At 39.0% G+C, this 26,929-nt stretch overlaps 2 protein-coding genes across 6 annotated transcripts in view; one reads left to right on the forward strand and one right to left on the reverse strand.

Annotated features, from left to right (window-relative positions):
* Window positions 1-6,065, reverse strand: part of RMND1 (required for meiotic nuclear division 1 homolog) — a 34,386-nt gene extending 28,321 nt beyond the window's left edge. Inside the window, exons 1-2 of one of the 2 annotated variants that reach the window (XM_016149149.2) lie at window positions 5,939-6,065; window positions 171-688 (exon numbers count right to left, since the gene is read on the reverse strand). In XM_016149149.2, coding sequence (XP_016004635.2) covers window positions 171-674 — 504 coding nt within the window. In that variant the 5' untranslated portion in view covers window positions 675-688; window positions 5,939-6,065. The other variant, XM_036222727.1, reaches the window with a different exon arrangement.
* Window positions 6,066-6,217: 152 nt separating this feature from the next.
* ARMT1 (acidic residue methyltransferase 1) lies at window positions 6,218-20,301 on the forward strand. Of its 4 annotated transcripts, XM_016149157.2 has the most exons (6): window positions 6,413-6,499; window positions 8,175-8,261; window positions 8,817-8,922; window positions 9,321-9,565; window positions 13,457-13,622; window positions 16,553-20,301. In XM_016149157.2, exons 4-6 carry the CDS (start codon window positions 9,327-9,329, stop codon window positions 17,315-17,317), a joined length of 1,170 nt encoding a protein of 389 aa, XP_016004643.1. In that variant the 5' UTR covers window positions 6,413-6,499; window positions 8,175-8,261; window positions 8,817-8,922; window positions 9,321-9,326; the 3' UTR covers window positions 17,318-20,301. The 4 variants fall into 4 exon arrangements, with proteins under 4 accessions (XP_016004642.1, XP_016004640.1, XP_016004643.1 ...); XM_016149156.2 differs by lacking the exons at window positions 6,413-6,499; window positions 8,175-8,261 and adding an exon at window positions 6,218-6,364; XM_016149154.2 differs by lacking the exon at window positions 8,175-8,261 and having other exon boundaries at window positions 6,371-6,499.
* The last annotated feature ends 6,628 nt before the right edge of the window (window positions 20,302-26,929 follow it).

Raw genomic sequence — 26,929 nt, forward strand, 5'->3', positions numbered from 1 at the left:
TGGACGTAACATGCTTTAATAATAGGCTTTACAGATCTTGATTAAAAAAAAAAAAAAAAAAGCCGAACTGGTCACCAGTTCTCTTACGCTTGCGGTAAAGCTGTGGTGAAACATACACTGGTTTAGAAAGTGAACCATTATTCCAGAAGGGCCCTGCCGCACATTTTTACCTCATTCACAGACAGAACGGGAAGGTTGGTCCTGGACGGCTGCCTGGTCCTCGATGCTTTCAGTGGTCTCTTGATCTGTGGAAAGTCCTGTTTAGGAACAAGCGTTTCTGTTGACGTCGACGAGTAATGCCTCTCTAACATCTTTACAAACCACTTAGGACCTAAGAGATTTGGTCTGTGAGTCGCTTTCCGGTGAGCACCCAGGGCCTTCCTGCTTGGAAGGGGCGCGTTTTCATCTTGGCGATACGCAGTGTTTAATGCATGGAATATGCTCGCATTTGATATACTCTGGTTCATGTCCAGATTCTGGGACTTATTCGAACCACCAGCTGCTGTATCAGGAAAGAACGAATCCAAGTTTTGGCTTCTTGCCAGGGTGCTGCACGTTGTACTCTCAAATTCCTTAAGAGTTTTTACTGTCTGATGAACAAGTTTTTGGCAGTGACATGCTTTTGACAAAATACAGTGAGATCCAGCCAGGGCTCTGAGAAGTCTGGCTGACATTTCCACAACCCAAACTAAAAAAAAGAAAAAAAAAAATCAAAGTCAAGTTTTTCTTAAAAATGTTTAAAACATACATACACACACATGTTGTATATAACATGTATTTTTCTAGGTAATAGGCATACTTCTGTAAAACTTGTGCAAAACAGATACATCTTTACCTATGTCTAGCAAAAAATAATAATTAAAAAAATAAATACAAGTATTTCTACTACTTTCTCTTTAGTCAACCTTTGGCCACCTTTCTGGAAGATTATAAGATTACAAAGCTATTGACAAAGACCTTAAAAAAGAAAAAACAGAGTGACAGGATCTCTTCATTTACTTCATTAGCACATCAACTATTAAAAAATCTGTACTTATAAGTTCCTTTATTCAAAACTTCTTGTCTTTACAATGAGATAAGCAATGAGATAAGGCCAGGGAAGCTTCCATGAAACAACAGTGCCCCTGCCATCATGGTGCCAATGGTATTTTGGGGGCAGACAGACATTTTCAACTGCTCATTGTAACTCAGTGGAAAAGGCCCTAGGCCCTATCAAAGGCCTGTAAGTACAAAGAAACGCCTGGAGCTTGCCTAATTTTACATTAAGAGTCAGGAAAGGCTCTCAGGAAAGTCGAAGCTGCTACCTGAATGGAAAGGTGCTTCTCAGGTTGAGGGCAGGCATGGCTGGTGGAGGTGGGGCACAGGATGTCAGACACATGCATGCCCTCCAAAGGAAACATTGTATAAGTAATTTCTTCCCTTATTTACAGTATAAAACATTCGGTCTTTAAAAGTTAGCCTGTAGTAAGCAATTAATAATAAATAATTCTTTTAAAAAATAACATGTCAGGTGCTGGATATACAGATATGAATCAATGATCTCGGAATTTACAGCCCAGCAGGGGAAACAGACAATAATGTGACAGGTACTAAAACACGGGTATGTCCAAATTGCTAGGGGCCCAGAGGAGGAAGCACCTAGGGTGAGGGGTGGGTGGGACACCTTCATAGAGGCGACATTTGCACTGGGCCTCAAAAGGGCAGAGGATCAGCAAATCAAACACTCTAGGTACACAGTGCTGTCTACCCGACAAAAAACGTGCAGCTTCAAGGCAGGCAGGAGTAAGTCGCCTAAGGGATCAGGATTGGAAAGGAGCCAGGGGCCAGATCACAAAAGATCCTGAAGGTTTCTTAGGTTGGAGCTTTCAAGCGCGAGACTCACACGGTCGAATGTATGTTTAAGAAACATATCTTTGGTAATGACATAGAGGAGGAACTGAGAGAGACCAAGACATTGCTTACTGAGAACCTCCTACCCCACAGCGCTCTGCTTCGCTTCACAATAATCCTAGAAGGCATTTTACAGGTCAAGAAACAGGCTTAGGCTGTGAGCAAGTTGCAGAGCTGTAATTAAAACCTAGGCTGTTCCAATTCCAAAATCACTTGTACCTACTCCACTACATCACCCCCCTTAAGAAGAAAGAGGACAAGGATGAGTCACAGCAGTATTGAGGCAGAACCTGTTGTTTTTAAAATATCTTCAAAAGTTGGAATTCTACATTTAGTTCTAGTCTGATGAGTTATTATAGTTCACCTTTAATTGGTACTATTCCTGCCGGCTCAACCACAGGGTTTTAAAGGATCTAATTATAAAAACTTTTAGAAATCTGTGTACAACGACCTGGATTCTTCCATACTATTCTAGGAAATTCTGACCTCCCATTTCGAAAGACTGCCTTCACACAGAGGCTATGTGTAGCACCAGGACGAAGAGGGTTAAAAGTGACAGGATCAGACACGTACAGTTACCAGCTACTGGACAAACAAGAAGTGTGTTTTCTATTTTTGCTGAGAAAGACAGATCTGTCGCATTTAAGGTGCCCGACACAAAAAATACTTGGGCTTTGTTAAAAATTAGCACACGTCTCGAGAAAGTGAAATTTTAATTGTACGAAGTAAATTTAAGGATAAAAGTACTGGATTTTCAATTCCCTTAACAGCTTAATGTAACATTTTAGCATTGGGTTCAGATGCTCCTCCATGTTATCCTTGTTTGATTCTTGATGGTCTCCATCCCCCTGCACACTCAACTCCTAGGCTCATATACTCTGAGCTGTGTAGTAGCCCCTAGGCACGTGTGGCTACTGAGCACTTGTAATGTGGCTCAATAAAATAAGAGAAACTTTCTCCTGTATGTTGTATTTTCACACTGAATACAAAAAAGTAAAATATCTCAATTATTTTTACACTGATTACTTGTTGAAATAATATGTTTAGACATATTGGGATAAAGTAAAACGAATTTCATCCATTTATTTTTACTTTAAAAGCGTCTAGAAAACTTGTTCCACATGTGGCTTGCCTTGTACTTCTACTGGACAGTGCTGCTCTAGACCCTGTCCTTACTGATAACTGCGCTCCCGTATTCTCAATTTCAAGCATCCTACTCCCCAAACACCACTTCCGCTTTTCGGTTCACTTGTTACCCAATGCCAGCAATTCCTCAAATCCAAAAGGACCTACAACTCAACGATCTCACCACTTTTTTTTTTTTTTTAATTATTATTATTTATGCCTACAGCACCTGGTCTTCCTATGTGGTCTCCCATCCAAGTACTAACCAGGCCCCACCCTGCTAAGCTTCTGAGATCAGACATTGGGCTTGTTCAGGGTGGCATGGTCGTAGACCATGGACCGTGGCTCCCCTGGGGTGCGAACCCAGGACCTTCTGCGTGTGAAGCAGACGTGCTAACTGCTACACTGTGGAGCCACGTCCTCACCACCTTTTCATCGTCCCTTACTCCCCAGTTCACTTCCTCCGCATTCAGTTTATACTCCATGGCCTACCATTATAGTCTCTCTCTCGCACCTCAAACCCCGTGCACCCTTCTCTCTGACACTTACATGACATAACCTTAATCTCAATTAAAAATAATTCACCTAATTTGTGCCTGCAGCTGAGTGTGGCTGGAGGCAGTCAACAAACCAGGCCATTTGATTTTACTTTAAAATCATGATTACTCATTACACGTGGGCCTTTCTGCTGCTCAGTAATCTTCACTGTGTTTATCATATTCTACTCTGCTCTCTCCTCAGATCTCCAATGCCTCCTCCTCTTCCACTCTCAATAATGACCTTGCTTCCACAAGCTCTCTGCCATCGACCACCTGCCCACCCATTGCTTCTGTGCCCGTATACTTTGTCTTCCCTTCTGCTGTTTGAGATGAATTGCCCGACTCCATTCAAAGCCAGGTCCCCCATTTGCACACTGAATCTCATCTGTTCCTGCCTACAGAGGGAATGATTAAGCTCTACTGCCCTCCTTCCGTTTATATTTCCCTCTTTAGTGGTGAATTCTTATTAGCATACAACTATGCTTTAATTTCTCTCACAAGTCTCCCCTTCACTACATCTTTTCTCTAAGCTCCCTTCCTTTTAAGCTTTAATTTACTGTCTCCAACTCCTCTGATTTTTCTCAAACACACTCCAATCAGACTTTCATCCCTACCACTTTACAAAAACCATCTTGTCAAGGCCACCAATGAATGACCTCTACATTTCTAAGTCACTTCTCAGTCTTTGTTTTACCTGACTTAGCAACATCTGACACAGCTGATCACCCCACTGTCCTGGAAGAATCTTCTGCCCTTGGCTTCCAGGAGACCACGATGGCCACTTACGTATCACACTGGTTGTCCCTTCAGTCTCTTATGCTGGTTTCTCATCCCCTCAAGAACAGAATGAGCAAAGGCTCAGTATTCCAGCTGCTTTTCTATTCTCAGCTCTTGGAGATCTCACCCAATCTAATGGTCTTAGAGACAATCAATGAATATTAAATATTTATCTCTAAACTACTCTCATTTGCATAAAAATGTAACATGCTCAAAACTCAGCTTCTGAAATCTTTCCAGTCTCTCCCATTCATGAAATAGCAATTACATCCTTATCTTTGCTAAAGTCAAAAACCTAGTCCGCCTCGACTCTTTACTTCGATCTCCATACCCAATCTGTCAGCAAATCCCACTAGCTTTATTCGGGCTAGTTCTTACCAGTAACACTACTAACACTCCGGTCCAAGTTGCTATCTTTCCCAAAGATTATTCTAATAGTCCCTATTGGTCTCCCTGCTTCTGTTCATGGCCTCCTACAGACCCTTCGCAACACAGCAACCAAAATGAGCCTTTGAAAACTTAAGTTGGATCACATGCTTCCTTTGTACAAAATGACAATGGCATATTTCACTTGAAACATTCAAGGCCAAAGACCTTAAAATGGCTTGTGTGGCTCTGTATTCTCTGGCCCTTTATCATGACTCTGATATCTTCTGCAGCTCTGCCCCTTACTCATTTTGCTCCAGCTGCTCTGGCCTCTGGATCTTTGCACTTCCTGTCCCTTTTGCAATTCTCCCAGGTATCTGTAAGCCTCATTCCTTCACCTTCTTCAGACCTTTGCTCAATTGTCTCCTGCCCAGTGAAGTCTTCCCCAACCACTTCGTTTTAAATGCACAACCAGCACTGTCTTCCTCCCTTTGTATTTCTTCATTGCGCTTAACATCACTTGCATAGCTTGTATTTTTATTGATTCACACAACAAACATGAACTGAGTTCCTATCATGTGGTAGACACTGTCCTACTTGCTGAAAATACAGAAAATAGACAACAATCTCTCTTTTTTGAACCTTACATCACATTGGAGTGACAGACAATAAACATGGTAAAGCAGAAAATATATATATTAGTGACAATGTTAAGAGGGAAAAAGAGAAGAGGAACGGACAGATTTGTCTCTCTCCCCTGTAGAATGGAATCTTCTTGAGAACTGCGATTTCATTCATCTTTTGCTCATGCTGTTTTCCTGGGACCACGGTGCCCAGCACACAGTAGGTAGTCAACTCAAATTTTAAGAGTGAAATACAAAGCAGCTATTCATTTCTTGGGCACATTTCCTACTGAAAAAAAAAACGGTTATCAGCTGGGCTGCAAATCAATGAGTAAGTAGCGCTTATCTTCAGGAACATACCTTCCAATTCCTTAAGCTCAAAGTTATTTATCTTTACAGTTACTGCTATGCACTGGTTCAAAAAAGAGTTCAATAAGTGTTTGTGGACTGGGTGCTTTTTAGTCCCAGATAAGGCGACCAAAGATCACTGTCAGAGGCAGGGGGCCATGGCAGTACCGGGAAGCCTGTGACGTGAAACGTTCGGGGAGGCTGGGAGCAAAGGCGGGGGGGCCGCTGTGCAGGACCACACAAGCTGCTAGGGAAAGGCAGTGCACTAACCTCTCCGCGGGAAGAGAACTACAACGCGCCTGGCTGCAAGGAAGAGATAAACACCGCTGCAGGTTCCCGCTTCCCGCAGCCACTCCGCTACAGCACCGGCGCCCCGCCCCGCGCTCGGGACTGCGCAGGCGCACAGAACTCCGGGCCGGGCGGAGCGCGAGCCGCCCTGTCCACGTGACTACGCGACCACGTGACCCCGAGCACGTGACCCGCGCCGCCGCGACCTTTTCCGCTCCTTAGTCCCTGGGATCTCCCGGTCCCTTCTTGCTTCCGCTTCCCTCCCGCTTCCTTATCCGCTTCTCTCGTCGCCCTCCGCTGTCCCGCCTTCGTCCCCGGAAGATCTCTGCATCCTGGGGCCGGCATTGTTTGTCTCTTAGACGGGCAACAAATAAAGTTTCTTCATTCAAGAGCATTTTTTTAACCCTGGTACGTTCCTTTCTCAGCTCCTCCTCCGCGCCGGCACCGCCTCTCTTCTTGCGGCGGGTGAAATCCAACCGTTGGCGCGGGGAACACGGAGATGATGGCGGAGCCTCCGGCGTCTCTCTCCGCCCAGGACGAAGGGTTGGTGTCGCGTTCCTCGCCGGGTCCCTCCGCTCTTTTTTCTCCTCCCGGCTTTTGTGGAAAGCCGGGCCTCGCCGGGAAGCCGTTGGTATCCAGCGGGGAATCCACGACGGGCCGGCAGGCAGGAAGAAGCCCGCTCCCCGCCGGCCGCGAGTTTAGTCCCGCCGTCGGGCACCAATTCCCGGGGCCGCTTCCTCGGTGTCGCCGACTCGCGTGGAGGCGGGGGCGAGCCGGCCCCGGGCCGTGAGTCCGCTCGCTGCGGCCGCTCGCCCGGCTCCAGACTCCGATCGGCTTCGTAGAACCTTCCTTGCGGTGATTCGTGACCTCTTCCGGACTCCACACGACCAGACTTCGAACGCCAGCTGATATTCTCCAGTTATCCCACCTCTCTTTAGTGATCTTTCAGGCGTTTTAATAGGCTTATATTAATTTGTGTTGGGCAGTTCACTTGTCTATAAAGTGATTGTTTTTTTCTTTTTACTCCCGCATGACTTCCTTGAAAGTTTATGCCTCTTCTGCGTCGTCGAGGCCTGTACACTCTTTCAGGGTGTTGCAGAGCAAGGCTTTAATGTTTTAGTAAACGCACTTTTGGGGGGTTAGACTTCTCTGTAAAAGTTAGGAATCTCAGATCTATCGAGAAATGTGTTTCTACTATTGGTCATATTAATTCATAGTCCCACTATTTAAAAAATGCATGTAGCCTTTTGCTTTTTGAGCGTAATGTTACAGATTCTAGGTCAGGCTGTAGATCACTGTAACAAAAAAGTTCATTTGTATATATCGAATGGCTAAATTTATATTTGAGATATGTCCTTTCTCCAAAATATTGCAAAAGCACAAGAACACTTAGAAGGAAATGACCTTACTGAGAGTAGATTGAGGTCAGGGTGCTAATCAGTGATCCAGAATTCTAGCAGGCATTCAGGGTTACGCGAATACAGGAAGTGTGTACTTAAAGTTTGAACGGACGGCAGGCTTCTCTAGCCTCACTTTAGTCCTGGCCTGGGTGGAAATTTAGTAGCTGGAAAAAGTAATACATACTTTCCAATTAAGTAAAATATTCAAAGGATTGTCACTTTTTGCATCTGCTGCCTTGGAAAATGGCATCAATTTATTTAATATTCCTTTTCTTCAAGAATTTAGTAGTGATTTTTAAAAGTTAAATTCTGATCAAAGTAGTTCCTACACATTAAAACCTAATCATTAGGTTGCTCCAAGCACCACAGAATCGAAGTGTTTTTGCAATTTTCTAGCTTTGTAGTTTTACATCCATCATTTGAGGAAATCTCTTGAAGAAATACTCAGGGTGTAATACAGTATTTTAAAAAGATACAGTAAGATACTTGAGTTTTTAGAAGTGTGACGATCTCAAAGTTATAGGTGGTTGGGATAAAGTATTTTCAAAATTATTGTGTCAGCTTTCTTTGTTTTTACTTTGTCTTTGATGAGTTACAGATATAAATGATCAGCCAGGTTCTGTACTCTAAAAACTGCACAGAATTTCACTACTTACTAAAGTCTTTTTCTAACTGAATCGTGTATTTCCTTAAAAAACTACCAACAAAATGATAATTTGTACATTTTGGTTCTTGTTTAAAATCAAGACTAGCTTTGATTTTTTAAATGCAAGTATATTCAAGTTTTTCTTATTTCTAGCTTTTGTTGTCAATTCTAGAAACTCCCTTTTTTTGGTTGGGAGCATGAGATGGTAACATGCCTTCATTTTGTTTTGGGACAAAACAAGGTGGAAGGAGTCATGCGGGTAAGAAAAGGCAGCAGAATAAGAAAGCCTTTGAAAAGAATTAAAATCGGCTAAGAGAAAAGAAAGAAGCAGATCCATAAGTATCTTTTATTCCTTATGTTTTTACTAGCACATTAGAGCGAGTCTTCCAGGCAGTTTTACATCCATGGCCTCATTCATCTTTCTAAGTAGTGAAGTCACTTAGTAATTAACCTGGAAGTAGAGCCTGTTTGATTTCTAGGGAAATTTCTTTTTCTGACCTATCACATTGTTAAACTAGTTTCTGATTAAGAAAAGTAAAAGGAATGGAATGGGAAAGAAGAATGATTAAACAGATTTCAGGGGACAATCTGGAATTGAGGCACAAAAGACTACTCAGTATCCGTGATAAACCAGAGAAATTTTCAGATTTTTCTGTGTCTTAATATAGTAGCCAGACAATGCTGATTTTGCTTGTAATGGTTGTATAAAAAGAAATTTTAATTTAAATGAGGTGATCCAGAAACAGAAAGATGACCAACCAGTCTTCTAGTATTAATGTTACTAAGTTATATACTGTGTATGTTACTTTTCTAGATCATATGTTTATCTTACAATTAAAGACCGAATACCACAAATCTTAACCAAGGCTATTGATACATTACATCGACATAAAAGTGAATTTTTTGAGAAATATGGAGAGGTAAGAAATGTGTTGAACTTTAATTTTTTTGTTACCTCTTTAACAGAAGCTGTTTTTCCTCTGTGATAATGGTCATTTCACCCGAAGATAATGAAAGGACTTTGGTTAATAAGATGAAACTTGGAAAAAAAAGAATAGTGAGGCAGGAAAATGTTGATATGAGACCTCTGCGTGCTTTGATTTTCAACTTAAGAATTCTAAATTTAAATGTTTATAATAGTTTGTGAAGACGATGTAGTTTTGAAATATAGTAATTTTTTCCTTCTAAAGTTTAGGTACATAAAAATGTGCTACCCTAGATGCATTATTTATATATATGTGTGTATGAACAGTATGTAAAAATTAATTATATAGATTTTTCATGTATTTTTGTATATAAATGTTCTATATTTCTGCAGAAAGGCATGGAAGCTGAAAAGAAAGCTATTTCTCTTCTTTCTAAATTACGGAATGAACTGCAAACAGATAAGCCAATTACCCCCTTGGTTGAGAAGCTTGCAGATACTGACATATGGAATCAGTACCTAGAACATCAACAGAGTCTTGTCAGTGAAACCGATGGAAAACCAAGGTGGTTCTGCTCGCCGTGGTTGTTTGTGGAATGCTATGCGTATCGTAGAATTCATGAAGCAGTTATCCAGAGGTAGGTACATAACTGTCAGGTAAATGTTTAGATAATTTACGCTTCGAAGTTATAAAATGGTAAGTTTAAAAATAAAAGCTAGTGAAAGCCTGCATTTAGTTCAGCAGATATTAATAGCACTCTTGGACATTGTTGCAAATGTTATTGCTATAATAAATTCTTGGCAGTTATAATCCACTTGCCTGGAATAGACATAAGGTTGAATATCTGAAATGGAAACTAATTTAAAATTCTTTAAAAGACTCACTTTTCTTCTAGAGTAAAACAGATTGTACTTATTGGGCAAAAAAAATGTTAATGTGAAATAATTACATAAAATACCGGACAAAGTAAGCATATGTTTTGTTTTAAATACATAACGTGCCAATTAATTTGGTATAAATCAACAAAATAGTGAATCACTGCATTGGTTGATGCACTATCTTACTCTTTAGCCCTGTGTTTTAATGGCCAGATTAGAAAAAGACTCAAAGGTAAACAAACATATGTTCTAAATAATTTTTATAAGCTAGTTTACACTAATTTTTCCTAAAAAATTATGATTTATAGAGCAGAAGAAAATGTAATGTGCATCATTTTTTAGCTCACAGATAATTTAAAGCCATCAATCCAACACTAATAGTAAAACAAAATTGGGAAACATGCATAAATTTGAGTCCATTCATGGGCTTTTTTTGTCTTTATAAATTATTAAAAATCACAGTTTGTTGTTTTTGCAGAATAAGTATGTTTTAGGACTTCTGCTCTAAAAGCAAAATACACTATGTATTAAATATCTAGCACACTACCTGCCATACAGAAGGCACCCAAGCAAAAGACTACTGCTGATACCAGGAGCTGGCATTCGTCAAATACCAGCTACGTTCCAGTTACTTTGCAACTCAGAAAAGTGTAGGTATTACGGTTTCCATTGTACAGTATTTGAGCCTGGTCTATGTAAAGTAGGTTAGAGCCTGCATCACACTACCTTTTTCCAAGTGATAGATTTGGACGTCTGTCAGGAACTAATGTTAGCCTGAAATTCTGGGTGGTGGTTTCATAATTTTGGAACACATATGTGTTATTAGCCAAAGCTGCCCAATTGTTGAAAGACTGCGTAGCACCCTGAAAAGGTTTGGTGGAGTTTGGAAGTTAGAAAGGTAAAAGGTAAAAGGATTGTTATTTTCTGAGTTTGATTTTAGAGGTAGATCAGGTTCACAGAATAAAAAAACCTAGGGCAGAAGTTTACAAACGTGAGTACACTTTTATAACCCAGTTGAGGAGGGTTTGTTTTGTTGTTAGCATGCGGATTTTGAAAGAAATACTGATGATTTAATTTGTGGTGGAGCCTGGGCAGACCTCAGGGAGATTCTGCACAGCTTGGGTTGATCACCACTGGTCCAGGAATAGCTTATAAAAAGAGATAGAGGCAAACTTAGGAGCTCTGAGTTCCAGAATGGAGACTGTTATTCAGCTGTAGATGTAGAAATCTCTATGGGTAACCTTTGTGACAGATACTTGAAGGTCTGAGGATTTGTATTATATTGTAGCAGAACTCAGGTTTTAGGTCAGTATCAGAAATTTCCGTCTTACAGCATAACTAGCACGGAAATAGTTTTCAGAATTTGTCAGGGTTCTTGTAGGTGAAATTCCTGTTCTGGGTCAGTGACAGCTTTACAGTGACCAAAGAAGGATTTTTTAAAAAAACTTTTTGTAGGATCTCAAAACACACACACGTTTAAAACATTGTATGTTGACTTTATTGCAGTATAATATACGTACATAACAGTGCACAGGTATTAAGTGTTCAGCAGTCTTTACCAGCACACTCTTGTGTCTCTAGTTGCCCAGATCAAGAGGGAGACCCTTACTAGGACCCCCGAAGCCCTCCTTGGGTTCCTATCCAGTCACTACCATCACCGCCCCTTCAGGATAACACAGTCCTGATCTGCGTTAGTTTTGCCTAATCTTAAACTTCATTTAAAGTAAATTATATGGGATGTGGTTTTGTGTCTGGCTTCTTTCACCATTATGTTGATGAGATTCATCCATACTGTTTACATATTGTTGTAATTTGTTTTTACTGCTGTATAGTATTGCATTTACACTCTATTTACCTATTCTACTGTTAATGGATATTCGAATGGTTTTCAGTTTGGGATTATTATGAAGAGAGCTGCCACAAACATTCAAAGACACGTATGTGGTGAACGTATGTGTGTGTTTATTTCTAGGAGTGAACCACCGGGTCATAGTATATGCATGTATATAGCTTTAGAGATTCTAAAATAGCAAAATTTTACAATCAGAAATCACATATAGTTATGTGAGTTTACCCTCTTAAATACAATAGGCACATTCTTAATATGAAATGTGACTTTAAACTAATGAATGATTTGTTAATAAAACATTAGAACAAAGGCTGACAAACTTTTTCTATAAAGGGCTAGGTAGTAAATATTTTAGGCTGTGGGGGCCACAAAGTCTTTGTCAAAGCTACTCAGCTCTGTCACGGCAGTGCAGAAGCAACCCTAGATGGCACATAAAGGCATGAGCCTGGCGGTGTTCTAAGAACACTTCATTTATGGACACTTAAATTTTAATTTCATGTGTTATGAAATATCCTTTTAATTGTTTTTAACCATTAACAAATGTAGAAACCATTCTTAGCTTACAGGTTATATAAAACAGGGGTGGGCCAGATTGGACCTACAAGTTATAGTGTGCTGACCCCTCCACTTGAACCTCTGCTACCAAAAACTTTTTATCCTTTTAAGTCTCTGTGAGAGACTGATTTATTTCAGCAATGCTGCCATTGCTGAAAACACCTTTTAATTCTTTATAGCTTATTTCAGAGCCAGTTTACAAGCCTCAGAAAGAATATTAGTCTCATTGTTTTTTAGTCACTCCTCATATTTGATCAAAAGTGTTTTACGCCATTTGATTGACATACCTCATTCTAATGAAATTGCTCTGAGTGACTTTTGACTGTTTCCAAAAAGGAATTAACTCCAAAGGTTGACGATAGGCTATCACTGACAAGACGTCTAACAATGTGCCATAGGTTCTGAAGAAAATTCCGAAAGTGCTGTGAGCAAAGGCAGCATTCTTGGGATAAGGGGGCAGCCCCCAAAGTGACTGGCTGGAAGGAGGCAGCGATCCTTTGGATGTATAAATTATGGTGTGTTTTTATTTTTGTTTTTTTTAAATCAATCCCATTAACTCCATTATGTCCTTTTTACTCTAAGGTGGATGACCCATGGAAAAAAGTAGTTAATTTAGAAGATCAGATAATCTGAATGTCTTTTACAGTTGAATCTGTAAACACTGTTATGCCAGTATATATCTTCTTAGTTATAATTCCTTAGGCCAGTATTAGTGTTATTTGAGATCTCCTTGGGCAGCATGAAGAAGTAGCCGTACATAGCCGTTGGTCAAAGACACCTTGGGAATTAAGGTTGCCAAAAAAAATCTACATATAAATGATCAAAATTCATCATTATAATAAAATTTACATTAGTATTGTCTGATTTATCTCAAGTAGTCATTAGTTTCCCATAATACTCTGTGTTTGACTTGATTTGTGATTACTAAAGCAGTTGTCTTGAGATTTTGTTTCTCTTATTTGTCCTAGAAACCTTACTGGATAAATAGTTATGGCTATAGTGACAAATTATTTAGAGACTTTGGCAGCTAATTAAAATGAGTTTGGGGGATTTATTTTGTATAATTTGATTTATTTTGTGTACTTTGATTATTATTTTGTGTAACTTGATCTGTGTTATATCTAGTGTCTATTACCAGTAATTTTTGAGACCGAGTGCTACTATTCTCTTTCATTAAGGAATTGTAATTACTCAAATGTTTCAGTTACATAAATGTTTCACTTATCTTTTCTCCTACTTTATTTAGTCCACCCATCGATGACTTTGATGTATTTAAAGAATCAAAACAACAAACCTTCTTTGAGTCACAGGAATCTATCATTGGTATATGTACTTACCTACAAGAGTTGGTGAAAAATATTGAAGATCTAGATGAAAATCATCTGAAAAATGAGTTTTTTAAACTTCTTCAGGTAAATATGATAATCTCTGGAGTGTATGTGTTTACTTAAACAGCTAAAAAAATTGGCACACATTTTCAACAAAGCATGTATATACATTGTCTTTTTTAGTTATAATTGACCTTTTTAAAAAAAAATTTCAGTAATAGTGTTATTCAGGAGATGAAAATCTACTTAATTTCTGAAAATGGTTTTGAAATCTCTTCTGCTCCACCTAGATGTGATTTTAGTGGCTTCATAGCTTCTGTCATCCTTGAGAGAATACTTTGGTTCGCCCATCCTGACTGGGGCTTGAATGCTGGTTTTGTTGCTTATTTGTGGTTGTACATGAGACTAGTTATTTAATTGCTCTGAGCTTTAGTTTCTTCATCTGTTAAATGAGGATGATATTGTATACCTCGCAATTTGGTGTGAGAGTTAAACTAGATTCATTCATGTGAGTGTTGAGTCTGGAACACAGCAGGTGGAGACTCAGGTGGGCAGTGGCCTATTTAATATGGTTCTACTACATTTTCCCATCTATATAGTATTAATTTTAGTTTTCCATTTTCATTCAAAACATTCTTAAATTTGTGTAACTAGATTTGGAACTATTTGAAAACGTATAGTTTTACACAGCAGTATCTTCAGCCCTCACTTCATAGGAAAAGTTAGAAATAGTTTTAGGAAGAGTCGTTAGAAAGTGTCGTGAAGAGAAATAAAGCAGGGAAGGGGAACCAGGAATGTTGGAGCGGGGCGGGGGCTCTGTGTTAAGTGGGCTCCCAGGGAAGGGCTGGTGACTTGGGAACAGACCTGAAGCAGGTGAAGGAGCAGGTCACGCGCATGGCCTGGGTGGAGCTTTTCTGCGAGGCTTGAGTTGGAAGCCCGCCAGGGGTGTGAGAAACTGTAAGGGGATTCTGCAGGAAATGAGGAGTGAGAGGGGCTGGAATGGCCACAGCAGGCCTGGTTGTCTAAGATAAGGACTTGGGTTTGATTCCCAAAATGAGATGGGAAGCTGTTAGAGGGTTTAGATTAGAGGAGTAAGATCAAGTGACTTATTTCAAGGATTGCTTCTGAAAACAGACTGAAGAGGCCCCAGAGTAGAAGTGTGTGTATATGTGGGGGGTGGGAGGAGGGAGGGTCTGTTTTTCAAATGACTTAGGTGAGTGACGACTGGACCAAATTAATAGTGTAAGAGATGTTAAATTTCACCAGATCCTAGATATATTTTGAAGGTAGAGACTTCAGAATTGCTGACAGGTTGTGGGACATTCCAGTCCTGATGGAACTTTTAGGGCAAGCAGAGTAAGCCGAGTGGCTAAGAGTGGCTAAGACGGAAAGGCTTATTTTGAGTTTGGAAGAAAAGTTGTCAGGGTATTGTTAACTAATAAACTTAGTTATCTCCTCTGAACTATCCTTTGTGTTTAGATCAGAATTAAGAAAAGGAGAAAATTAGCATGTTACTCTTTACCCCAGCTAGCCCATTCTTTCACGGAATGGTTGTCTTTGACTATGTTCTTTGTCCTGTAAGTGTAATAAATTGTGAAGAAGAAGGACCATCAGTGTATTTTCTGTCATCTAGTTCGGGTGGCTACCCTAAACTGCCTCTCTGCTCCCCAGTGGGCGAGGCCAAGGTCACCTCCCGTTAGTGCGCACGATTACTGGCAGGTTAACTTCCTACTAGGATCCTGAAGCTGCTGCTTTAGTTTACAGGGGACACTGATCAGTTTTTAAACGCCATAGAACTCCACCACTGTCCACACAAACATTTTGACGTCTACTCTGTCAAACACTGTTCTTAGTTGCCAGGCATGGGATGGTAAGAAAAACAGACCAGTCATCACTGTCATAGAACTTGTAATCTTGAGGGAATATAGACAATCAGATGAGACACAAATTGCTATAGAGTTAATTACAGGCTGGAAGGTGGCGTGAAGCAAATGTGCAGGAGGCCGACGGAGACCCTGAGCTTGTCTGGGTGAGCTGTATCTGCACCGTAGTGTGTTTCTTCATCACACTTGGACTTAGGCATCAAAAAAACTCCATTCATTTATCTTTCTTTTAAAAATGATATTCCTATTTGGAACATGCATTTCCCCCTTATTTCAAATCACGCAAGAGTAGAGTGCGTTGGGGCTAATGTTTATTGAGTACTTCTATATGCCAGCTATTGGGTACCTCACTTGTACCTATTGTGTTAATTCTCACAATAACTCTATGAGGTACTATTATTATCTCATTATTCGGTTTTGCAACCGGAGCCTTAGAGGTCATAGGTAACTTACCAGTGGTCATTAATTAGAAATGCTGGGATTTAAACACAAGTCTGTCTGATTCCAGAGCCTGTACTCCTAAATGTGTAATTTTTGTTATAGCTTTTTTAAAAAATAGGGCTGTATACCATTTCCTACAAAATAAACTTGAGTGTTATTTCAATTTAAAGTAGAATAATAGATTTTTAGAGTTGAAAGGGTCTTTAGATATCACCTTGTCCAATTTCTTTATAAGGGAGAGAACTGAATCTCAAAGAGGTTGAATTCAGTAAAAAAAATATGAGTAGTTTTAGGGGAGGCTGGGAGAAAAAAGGAACTTTTATTTTTCTCTTTACCCTAGATTATAAAGTAAACTGTAGCCTCTTTTTTTTACAGAACTGATCACGTTCTCATATTTGCAAGATGCAAAAACTCATTAAATAGTATAATAGGTCATTAAAATGATTGAAAACATTTTTTTAAAGTTCATTATGTATTAACCAATTAAAAATTTCATATTTTACCTTTTCATACAGTAACATGTAAACATCATCTTTGCATTATTAGGCAAAGTGTAGTTTGATGGAGACGTTATGTTACGAGTTTTGTAGAAATGAATTTTATGAATACTTTTAGCAACCTCTCCCTACATAATAGTTTTTGTTGGTAATTCAAAAGAAGGGTAAATGTCTTGTACCTTTTCTTTTTCAGGTTTCGTTGTGGGGAAATAAGTGCGATCTATCTATGTCAGCTGGGAATGTCAGTTTTCAGAAGACCAATATAGATTCCTTGGAACACTTCAAACCTTTCATTTTAGTGAATGACATGGAACGCCTTTGGTCATTGCTTAGCAATCGCAAGAAAACAAGAGGAAAAGACACTGTTAGTAGAGTGGATATCGTTCTGGATAATTCTGGTTTTGAACTTGTTACAGATTTCATATTAGCTGACTTCTTGTTGTCTTCTAAGCTGGCTACTGAGGTCCATTTTTATGGAAAAACTATTCCATGGTTTGTTTCTGATACTACTATACATGATTTTAACTGGATAATTGAACAAGCAAAACATTCTAATCATAAGTGGTTGTCCAAGTGTGGGGTTGACTGGGAAAACTATATTAAAATGGGCAGATGGGTTTACCATGGTCATTTTTTTTGGACGCTCCCTCATGAATTCTGGGCAATGTCTCAGGTTGCTCCTGACTTATATGCTGAATTACAGAAAGCACATTTAATTTTTTTCAAGGGTGATTTGAATTATAGGAAGTTGACAGGCGACAGAAAATGGGAGTTTACCATTCCATTCCATCAGGCTTTGAACGGCTTCCATCCTGCCCCTCTCTGCAGCATACGAACATTAAAATCTGAGATTCAGGTCGGTCTGCAGCCTGGACAAAGTGAGCAGCTCACAGCTTCTGACCCCGACTGGCTGACCACCGGGAAATACGGAATATTTCAGTTTGATGGTCCGCTTTGACCTGGTTCGGAGCTCTAAGCTGGGTAGAAAGATCTGACGGGCAGTTTTAATCTTCAAAACAGCAGTGTGAATTTAGTCACTCGACTGCTCTCTGTTAGTGCTGGGAAGCTTGGCTTCTTGGTGCTGTTACACATACTCAGGATGCTTTTTCCTTTGAACATCTCGACTCCCTACTTTGGTTCAGAGATAGATGGATTAAGCTAGTTATAGATATTTACTTATATGTTGGAATCTTAGTAACTTATTTCAAGTTAAATGCATAATTTCAAGTGATTTTTAGGAACTTTTCACTAGGCAGAAAGCAAAATATAAGTGGGTAAGTTAACTTTTAATATGCTGCATGCTATTTAATCTAAGAAGCATGGAATTTTATTAAACTCGATTTTGGGCCCTGGAAATAAGGGCTCTGAGAAGATATATCTTAAATATGCTTTGTAAAGAGGCATTTCTTAGAACTGTGATATTTGAATGTGTGAAAGTAAAACTTACCTCAATAAGTTAATTCTAAATTTTGTTCTTAAATTTTACTTCATTTCAATGGCTCGTTTTATTTGCATGCATTTGCACTTTGATTGACCCATGGAATGGATGGTGGGAAACAAAATGAGAATGAAAGAAATCGTATTTGAAGGAAGATGTAATATCTTTAACATTCTATTTATGATATCTGTAACTAAAATATTAATTATTTTAACAAGTGTTTTAAGTGAACAGATTTTTAGATTGCTCTGCAGTTTTAAAAAAAACGCTTTATGAAAGGTTCTTGTGCATCAAAATTGGAAATACTACCAATGAATTGATTCATTTTCTACATTCTTTAACATTTATTGGTGATCGCCAGATAATATAAACTACATTTCAGGTCAGTTTGTTTTGAAACTGAAATTGGAAATAAACCTGGAAATGTTTTCTTGCACTAGAAAAATAAAATGAATTGTATTGAAAGTCACATTGGTTTTATTTTCCAATGGGGGAAAGGTAAGGGAAGATTTAAAATGAGTGTATATAATGAAGAAACTCATAATGTGTATTACAGCTGTTGCCAAAACAGTTCTCAAATTATGTCACTTAAATGAAGTTATAACGTATGCCTTTGTTTAATGTTTATAGAAAGCTGCACATTTTAAATTTACTTGATCTGCGTGTGTTCCTGTTTTAAACATTTAAGTTACTTAAGTACTGAGCATATTCAAATTATTTGTAGACACTTCACATAAGTTAAAACACAGTTGTATATTTGTGTCGACTTTCTAGCCGCAATGTGAGCTCAAGTGTAATATATTACATTTTCCAAAGCACTGGATTTTTCCTGTTTTTACCATGTTTTAAGAAAATGAAATTAGGATGTATGAGGGAATAGTTCACTCCGCCTACAAAAAAAGACCGAGAAGCAAACGAGAACAAGCAGGAAAGGTGGCACCGTGTGAGGGGACGTCAGCGGGGCATTTAGAAAAACGCTTCGCAGCGGGGGCCCCACCTGTAGCTTTACCAGTTAATTTTTTTTGAGATTTGATCTACCTATAATTCATCATTTAAAGTGTACACTATTTTAGTATATTCACAGGATTGCGAAGCCATTACCCAAATCTAATATCAGAACATTTACATCACCCCTAAAGGAATCGCGTACCATTAACAGCCGTTCCCCATTCCCCCCTCAGCATTTGACAGCCAGGAAACTACTTTCTGTCTCTGGGTTTGCCTATCTGGACATTTCATATATAAATAGAATCACAAAACATTTGGTCTTTTGTGACTAGCTTCCTTTCAAGGGTCATCAGATGCTGTATGTGTCAGTACTTTATGCCTTTTTATTGCTGAATAATACTCCGTTGTCTAGATATACCGCATACGGAGGTACATACTCATTCATCAGTGGATGGACATTTGGATTGTTTCGCTTTTTGACTTATGAATAATGCTGCTATGAGCATTCATGTATAAATTTTGTGTATGCTTTCAGCTCTTGGGAATATACTTGGGAGTGAAAGTGCTAGATCACGTGGCAGCTGTATTTAATGTTTAGAGGAGCTGCCAAACTTCTCCAAAGTGTTTGCGCTGCTTTGCGCTCCCACCAACAATGCATGAAGGCTCCAGCTTCCCCCACACGCTGTTCGCCTTGGCGTCGCCCGTGGTTTTGATTACAGCCGTGCGCCTGGGCGCGAAGTGGTATCGTTGCTGTTTGGATTTGCGTTTCCCCAGGGAGGAATGGTGTTGAGCGTATTTTCATGTACTTACCGGCTGTTTGTATATCTTTTTATTTTTGGAGATGAGTCTAATTCCTTTGTCTATTTCAACTTAGGTTATCTATTATTGAGTTGTTAGAGTTTTTATGTATTCTACCTCATCAGATATTATTCGCAAGTATTTTCTCCCATCCTGTGGGTCATCTTCACTTTCTGGATGGTATCGTTTCCAGCGCAAAAGTTTTAGATTTTGATGGTCTTCTTTCTCTCTCTTTTTTTCTTTTGTTGCAGAACATCGGTTTTTGAACTTCTTAACATCCCTTAAGAGCCAACAAAGAGGGACCGAGACAGACACCCACCCAATAGACGGAGCTCTGCGTGCGGCTCTCTCCCATTCCCCTGCTTGTTTCCACCCCAGCCAGTCTGGCCTATGTGCGTTTGGCGTAGGTGCAGAGAAGCATGAGGCTCTGGGGTCTGCTGGGCGTGGGCTTGCCACCGAAGAGCTGAGTAATCTCGGTAACTTCTCCAAAATAACATCTGCAGTTTTTTCAACTGCTGATATATGTTAAGTACGAAGTAACTCCCAGAGAAAGCAGCTCATAAATTTCATGTAATACATTTTTATCAAGACATAGACCCAATATCTTAGGTGTATTATGATGGAAATGTGGATGAAGGGCAGGTAAATAGGTGGAAGATGGTGGTTTATGCTCCATAGGTTTATGCTGCTTTTTGATTGAACAAACAGATGGACAATATTTGTTGGGATGCAGCCTTTAAAAAAAAAAAATCGCAGTATTTTGTGTCAAAATATAGTAATGCTTTTGAACCTTTTAAAAGCCAGAACCCATGTTGTTCATCCTCAAGGTCATGTTTCTGTAAAAGAATTGCCCAATGTCAGCATAGTTCTTACTCTTTTACTTAGATTTTATGAAAACCCCAGAGTGGATTGAAAACATTCAGAGTTAGATTTATTAGAATTCTCTCTCACCCATTTTCCTAATAGCTCTCTGGCCCGAATCCCACTGAACTTTGCTCTGGTTCTCCTCCCTCCACCAATCTCTCTGTCATTTTCTCTTTTTTGCAGGGTCAAGGGTACTGAACACTTGCACACTTTCTTGTCTTATTATCTAGATGAAGTGCTAATGTCATGTCTGACAGTAAGCAATAAGTGACATCTTGAAATTACAGAAAATGAGTAAAGCCGAGGGAAAAGATGGAGGAAAACAAGAACATAATCCTACCACCTCCAAACACCCCTGTTAAGATTTCGATACCTATATTTCTAAATTTTTCTATATATATAGTTATATTTTCATCCTTCTAAGATAAAAGCAGGATCATACCCTTTAAAAGATTTTTTAAAATTCTCAAGTATGTTTCCAACTTCTGAAGTTTTTGGTTAGTTGGTTTTGTTGTCATTTTCCTTTTGTGATTTTCTAGTTTACTAATTAGTTTCTGCTGTAGGGATAGAAATAGAGTTTAAAATGTTTTTTTTCTTGGATAGCAGTGTGACATGGAAACTCATAATGGTCTGGGACTCATAAATCCCTGGTCTTCTTTAACCATATGACCTAAGTCACATTCTCACAATTTTACTGGAAAAGGGAGAAGTTATTTCTGGTCAACGTGAACTGCATTCAATCTCAAATTTGGATTTCCCTAGGGATGGAGCCTGGAGTCATGCTGAAAGAGATCAGCATTCTGGCATCCCCTAGTGGCCACCTGCATCTTCCCTAAACCCGGTAAACCCAATCCTTCCTTCCCCTTCCTAAATTACAGGCAGGGTGGCAACTGTCGCAAGTGGAGCATCATCAGTGGGTCTCCTCACCACACACGTTCTGCCTTCTTGCTGTTCCTTGGTGGGTCAAGCATCCCCTTTCAGTTTATTTAATCTTCACCCCATTTTCGGACCTTTTAGAAAACAGAAGGGAAAAATCGGGCCCTACAAACATACTTCAAAAGCATCGATTCCTGTTGCCCGTGCGTTTCCTGGGGCAGCCACCGACTGCGTCCTCACACGTGTCGCCTCGCACACCGCACCGAGCACAGAGTAGGTGCCCGGTGAGTGACTGGTGGGTGGGCGGTGCATGCCGGCGTTTGAGATAGACTTTAAACCTTCGAGGTGACGCTGTTCAAATCGAAGCCTGAGGATAAAATGGGTCTGCTAAGACGGCCTGATCAATTAGATCAATTAGTACTTGATGAATGAACGAAATATATAATTGTCAGTTTTTCATAAATAGATACATTTTTGAATACTGTTTCATTCCATCAGTATCGTATTGTGATCCATTTCCCATTTGTTAAGCTTTTTTCAAAAAAGGTTTTTAATGACTACAAACATTTCATCATATAGCTAGGTTTTATTTTCTTTTGCTACGTAGAGGGTTCAAAATATTTGCTATTATTAAAGAAGCTGAAACGAGCATCTTCAGGCGACTTAATGCCTACCTGTTAAGATTCGCAAGTCTTCAGTTACTGTCAATGACTTGAAGTCACCTGATTATTCTGTGTCCTCCTTGAATAGTGTTTGTATTAAACTTATAGCCCCAAACTCTCAATCTCAAGTAATTGCTTTATATAAGGTGAGAAGTTGCTTTTCTTCTGACTTAAAAAAAAAAAAATGTATACCATACATAGACCATGCTGATGACTTTTAATCCTGCTTGAGTTCAATACAAAGTTTAGACACAAGGGGGAGATCTTTAGCATAATAAAGTGGCTGGATTTTTCTTCTGCACTATTTAGTACAGAGATTTCAGCAGGAAAAACTGGCAGAGTATAATTTTCATTGTTGACTACACACATTCCTGTGGTTTCAACTTTAAAATCATTACACTGGAGCTAGGATTCTGGCATGATAAAACAGGTCACAGAGGATAAAATTGTGTCCTCATGCTTTTGTTGCCTGTAATTTCCTGTATATGTATAACGCGACAAAATATTACAGTGGTTTATCTTAGAAGTATATTAAAATACATATATATGAAAATAAAAGAAAAAGTGGAAGAAAGAAATAGAATTTTGTTAACAATGTAGAAAAGTCACACTACAAAAGACTTTGTAAGAAAATATAATTGCTTTCCATTCACTTAACCTTTGCTTGAAGGAAAGAAGCAATACTGTATTTGTTTCCTTATTTTGTAAATTTTAATGCAGCGGTTTAATTTTTACCATGATTGAAAGAATTTAAAGGAACTAATATTCCAATTCTGTCTTACATTTAAGAAGATTGGGCCTAGTATGTTTTCAACACAGCAGTTCTACTGGTGTCAAAGGCATTCAGCAGGTAGAATCCAGGTGGTCTGTAAATTTTGGTGGGAAATTTCATCTTTATTTGCATTAATATCTAAATGAAATTTAGTATTTCCTTCAATTTTGAATATGGGCCATAAACCTCAGCATATTAGCAGTATCTGTACCTTTGTCATCTGTGGAAATCAGATATTTTCATAATATGTTACAGTTATTTTAGCTATCTTGAAATACTGTTTCATAATGTCAAAAATCTAGATCCTTTATTTGGAGGAATTAATGGGACAAAAGCAGGTTAAGAATACCTGCTCTTAACTTTCTCCTTTCCCTTCAATTCTTCTTTTGACAAAATTAGTGAAAGGTACATTGGGTTTGTATATTTAGAGGCAAAGAGGAGACACATTATAACCGTATTTTCTCTTCCCACCTCAAACTTCACTTACTACCAATCTTCTATTGTTCAGCTAGTTTCCTTCCAAGAGTCTTTAAAAGAAATAAAGGATTTCACATGTGCACATGGATTGAAACATCTTAACCTTATCATTAGGAGGTTTTCTTTTTTAAAAAATAAAAAGATTAAAAGGTACTTGGAATGTTTTTCCTATTAGAACTCTTTAAAATATTTTAAAGACCCTAAAAATCAGAAATCAGAAAGAGCTGTTAGAAATATAAAGCAAGGAATAAAATAAAATTCAACAAAAATTTCATGTATACTCTCAATATTTATGATAATAATTGATGATCAGTGACTACTGAGATCGATGCCTTGTAATCATAACAGGTACCACTTACGGAGCACTATGTTCCATGCCCAGCGTTAGGTGCTTTACTCATAATGTGGTGTGATGTCCTCATAAAAATTCTGGGAGCATTTTTTTTTTTTTTATTCCATTAAACCTAAAAGAGCACCGAGTCTCAGTGATTTCAACAAACACAGGGCCACTCAACTAGTCAATGACAGAGCCAAAATTTAAACTCTTGTCTGCTGGATTCCAAAACTTAAGTTACAGCTTTTATTTGAAGTTACTATGCCGTTAGCATAAGTTGTAATCATGTAATTAAATTCTTTTTAAAAACGAGTAAATATACTATCAGCAGAAATTTGAGCCATCAAATTATGTGGATAACCCATATTATGAGTTAATAATATGTTGATGTCTCAGTGGAAGAAAAAAACCCCAGCAAGATGTTAATTTTTTGTTTTAAAACAATGATTTAGAACAGAGGCGGTTGGGAATAGATTGTTTTTCTGTATCACTGCCTTTTGTATTGTTGGGCACATATGAATTCATGAAAATTTACAGTAGGCCGAACACACTGAGAAAGGAAGTCTTCTCTAAAAATGTTAGTATATTGGGCTGAACATCAGCATATCCAGTAACGAAAAGGATTCCTCTTGTATTTCAGGCCACCAAACAACTGAAACCCAGTGGGTAGTTATTTTGAAGGGAAATTATTCCTGAGAACAGATGGAAGTGATTTGATGAGAATGAACTGGCTCATTCTTCCAACCAAAGGGATGTTATAAAAATTGTTTTGCTATCTCGGTGAAACTCAGAATCTGTTTATGTGAATGACTCCAATTCTTGTCCGATCTTTGAAAGCATTGCTGATAAATCGTTTAAATGGGGAACACTATTGTATTAATTTGCAAAAGTATGCCTTAATTCTATATTCCTATTTCCTTTCTCATGAGTTCCCGAATGGAATGTGATTTGAACTGCTGAAACCCCAATAATGGTGATCTTAGAGAAGACCCATCAGCTGCCGTCCATTTTGGAGGTGGGTTCTTGTTTAGAGTTAGTAACTGGGGCAAGGAATCTGAATTCCAGTCCCATCTCTGTTGCTAGCTAATTCTGTGATTTTTAGCTAGTGCTCAATTATTCTGCTGCTTAATGCCCTTGATACATAAGCAGTTAAGCTTGTTTTTAGCTCTTCCTATGATTTTGTGATCCATTTGTCTGTGTTTTTTTAATAGGCACCAAGACAGGTCAATTCTGTTTACTCTTCTTGCACAAAAGTTGGCATTTTACCTTCGTGGAAAATTCTGCTTCTCCATATTTTGTTTATGTCATTTTTTTCTTCATGGAAAACTCTGCTTTTTCTTTCCACAAATCTCTGTTTAAGACATTGAAAGACTGGCTAATTTCTTTTGTGATTCCTGTCTATAAAATGATGACTTCCATCTCCACACAGGGCAGGTCGATGGTACCTTTTAAACATGACAGAGTGCTTTTGCAAGCTTAACCATTTTTGGAAATTTTAAATGGTTTCTGTAAGACAAATCATGAGGATATAATTAAATATGTTGGTAAGTAAGAACTGAAGGATACAATTTTTCAGTTAAAAGAACTGATTGGAAATATTCCACATGGTAGACGGCAGACACATTAGACAGAAATTCTTCATGAGACAGAGAAATATTACATTGAGGTGCTTGACTTAGCAACAGGACTCCAAGAGCAGAAACTGAAGCGGACACTGTCGAAAGACTACAAAAGTCATTTATCCTTTGCCCTGGCAAAGCCACCATCTTTCTCCATATTGGTACCACTCCTTTTTCCAATGATTGCTCTTAAAAAGAGGCCTGTGGAAGGAAATATCCTTCTTCTCCCTATGGAGGTTTTCATGCCCGGATGTGATGCTGTATTTCTTCATTTTACGTGAGATAGCACTCTTAGAGAATAAGGATAAGAGAATAAGAAACTTGCCAGTGGTAGCAGGTAGCAGAAGCTGTGTTTGTACAAGGTCAAAAGGGCCCCAACCCATAGTCTTTGCCACCATTTACACTGCCCCCTACAATAACACTCTTTCACACATGTTGCAAAGCACTTTATGCTTTACAGAAGAATTTGCATACTATGTCATGTCATCACAAGAGCACCATGAGATAGGTTGTTATTACCTTAACTTGACCTATGGGGCAACGGAGGTTCGGCAAGGTCCACATAGCTAATAAGTGGCTGAATTGGGCTAATAAGGGCAGAGCTTCCAAGTCCTCCGCTCTCTCTATGGTCTGATAAATTCTTGAGGACAAGCATCTCTCAGAGATCAGAAATATCACTCTGAAAAGTCAGGCTTTGTCCTGTCGGCCACCGGCTCTCAACGTGTGCTTCTTTGAGCTCTTGAAGGTTCTGTGGAGATACTTTAGGGGTTTGGGGTGGTATGTAAGGTGGGGGTCACAGGGAAGCACTTTAGTGGGACTCTAGTACCCAATTCCTTGTCAACTAGGTGAACCAGGACAGACTCCAAAGTGGCTTGTTCTGCATACTGGGCTCCCAAAAAAGACTCCTGCTGACCAAAGATTCATGGGCTTTAAAAGAAGAAAGGCTTGGAAAACACTGCTGCCGGCGACAGGGAGCCATTGAAGGTTTCTGAGGGAGGAAGTGGTAGAAGTCGTGTTTTAGAAAGATCAACCTAGTAGTTTTGTTTGTAAAAGACTTCCAGTGTGGAGAGTCCAGTAGAGAGAGACTTTTAGAAAAGGGGATGGATGTGGTTCCATAGTGTAGTGGTTAGCACGTCTGCTTTACACACAGAAGGTCCTGGGTTCATGCCCCAGTGGAGCCATGGTCTATGGTCTACGGCCATGCCACCCTGAACAAGCCTGATGTCTGATCTTGGAAGCTCAGCAGAGTCGGGCCTGGTTAAGTAGTCCTTGGATAGGAGACTGCTTGAGAAGACTAGGTGCTGTAGGCATAAATAATAATAATAAATAAGAAAATAAAATAGAAAGCGGAAGTTAAAATAGGAGCGGTCATAGGAGAGGTCCTTGGAGAAGGATGGGGCAGGCAGAAGAGTCAGTATCGGTATGAGGAACAGTAGAAACTCAATTTTTTTCTGAATTTTTGGGGCCATAGGAACTAATTTGTTTACTTGTTTATTTTTTAATTTTAACTTTTAAATTACAATAAACTTGAGTTTTTTTCTTTGGGAATACAGTTCTATAAATTTCAATGTGTGTATAGATCTGTGTGACTACCATCATAATTAAAACACTTATGTCACCCTCCCCCGCCCCCCCCCCCCAAAAAAAATGCTTGCGTGCTATTCATTTATAGCCACCTCTACCTGTACTCATAACTCCTGGCACCTCAGATCTGTTCTTTATCCTTATAGTTTTGTTCTTTTGAGAATGTCATAGAAATGTAATCATGTAATACAAACTTTT

The sequence above is a fragment of the Rousettus aegyptiacus genome, unplaced genomic scaffold (genome assembly GCF_014176215.1).
Source record: "Rousettus aegyptiacus isolate mRouAeg1 unplaced genomic scaffold, mRouAeg1.p scaffold_m13_p_1, whole genome shotgun sequence".
NCBI classification, from domain to species: Eukaryota; Metazoa; Chordata; class Mammalia; order Chiroptera; family Pteropodidae; genus Rousettus; species Rousettus aegyptiacus.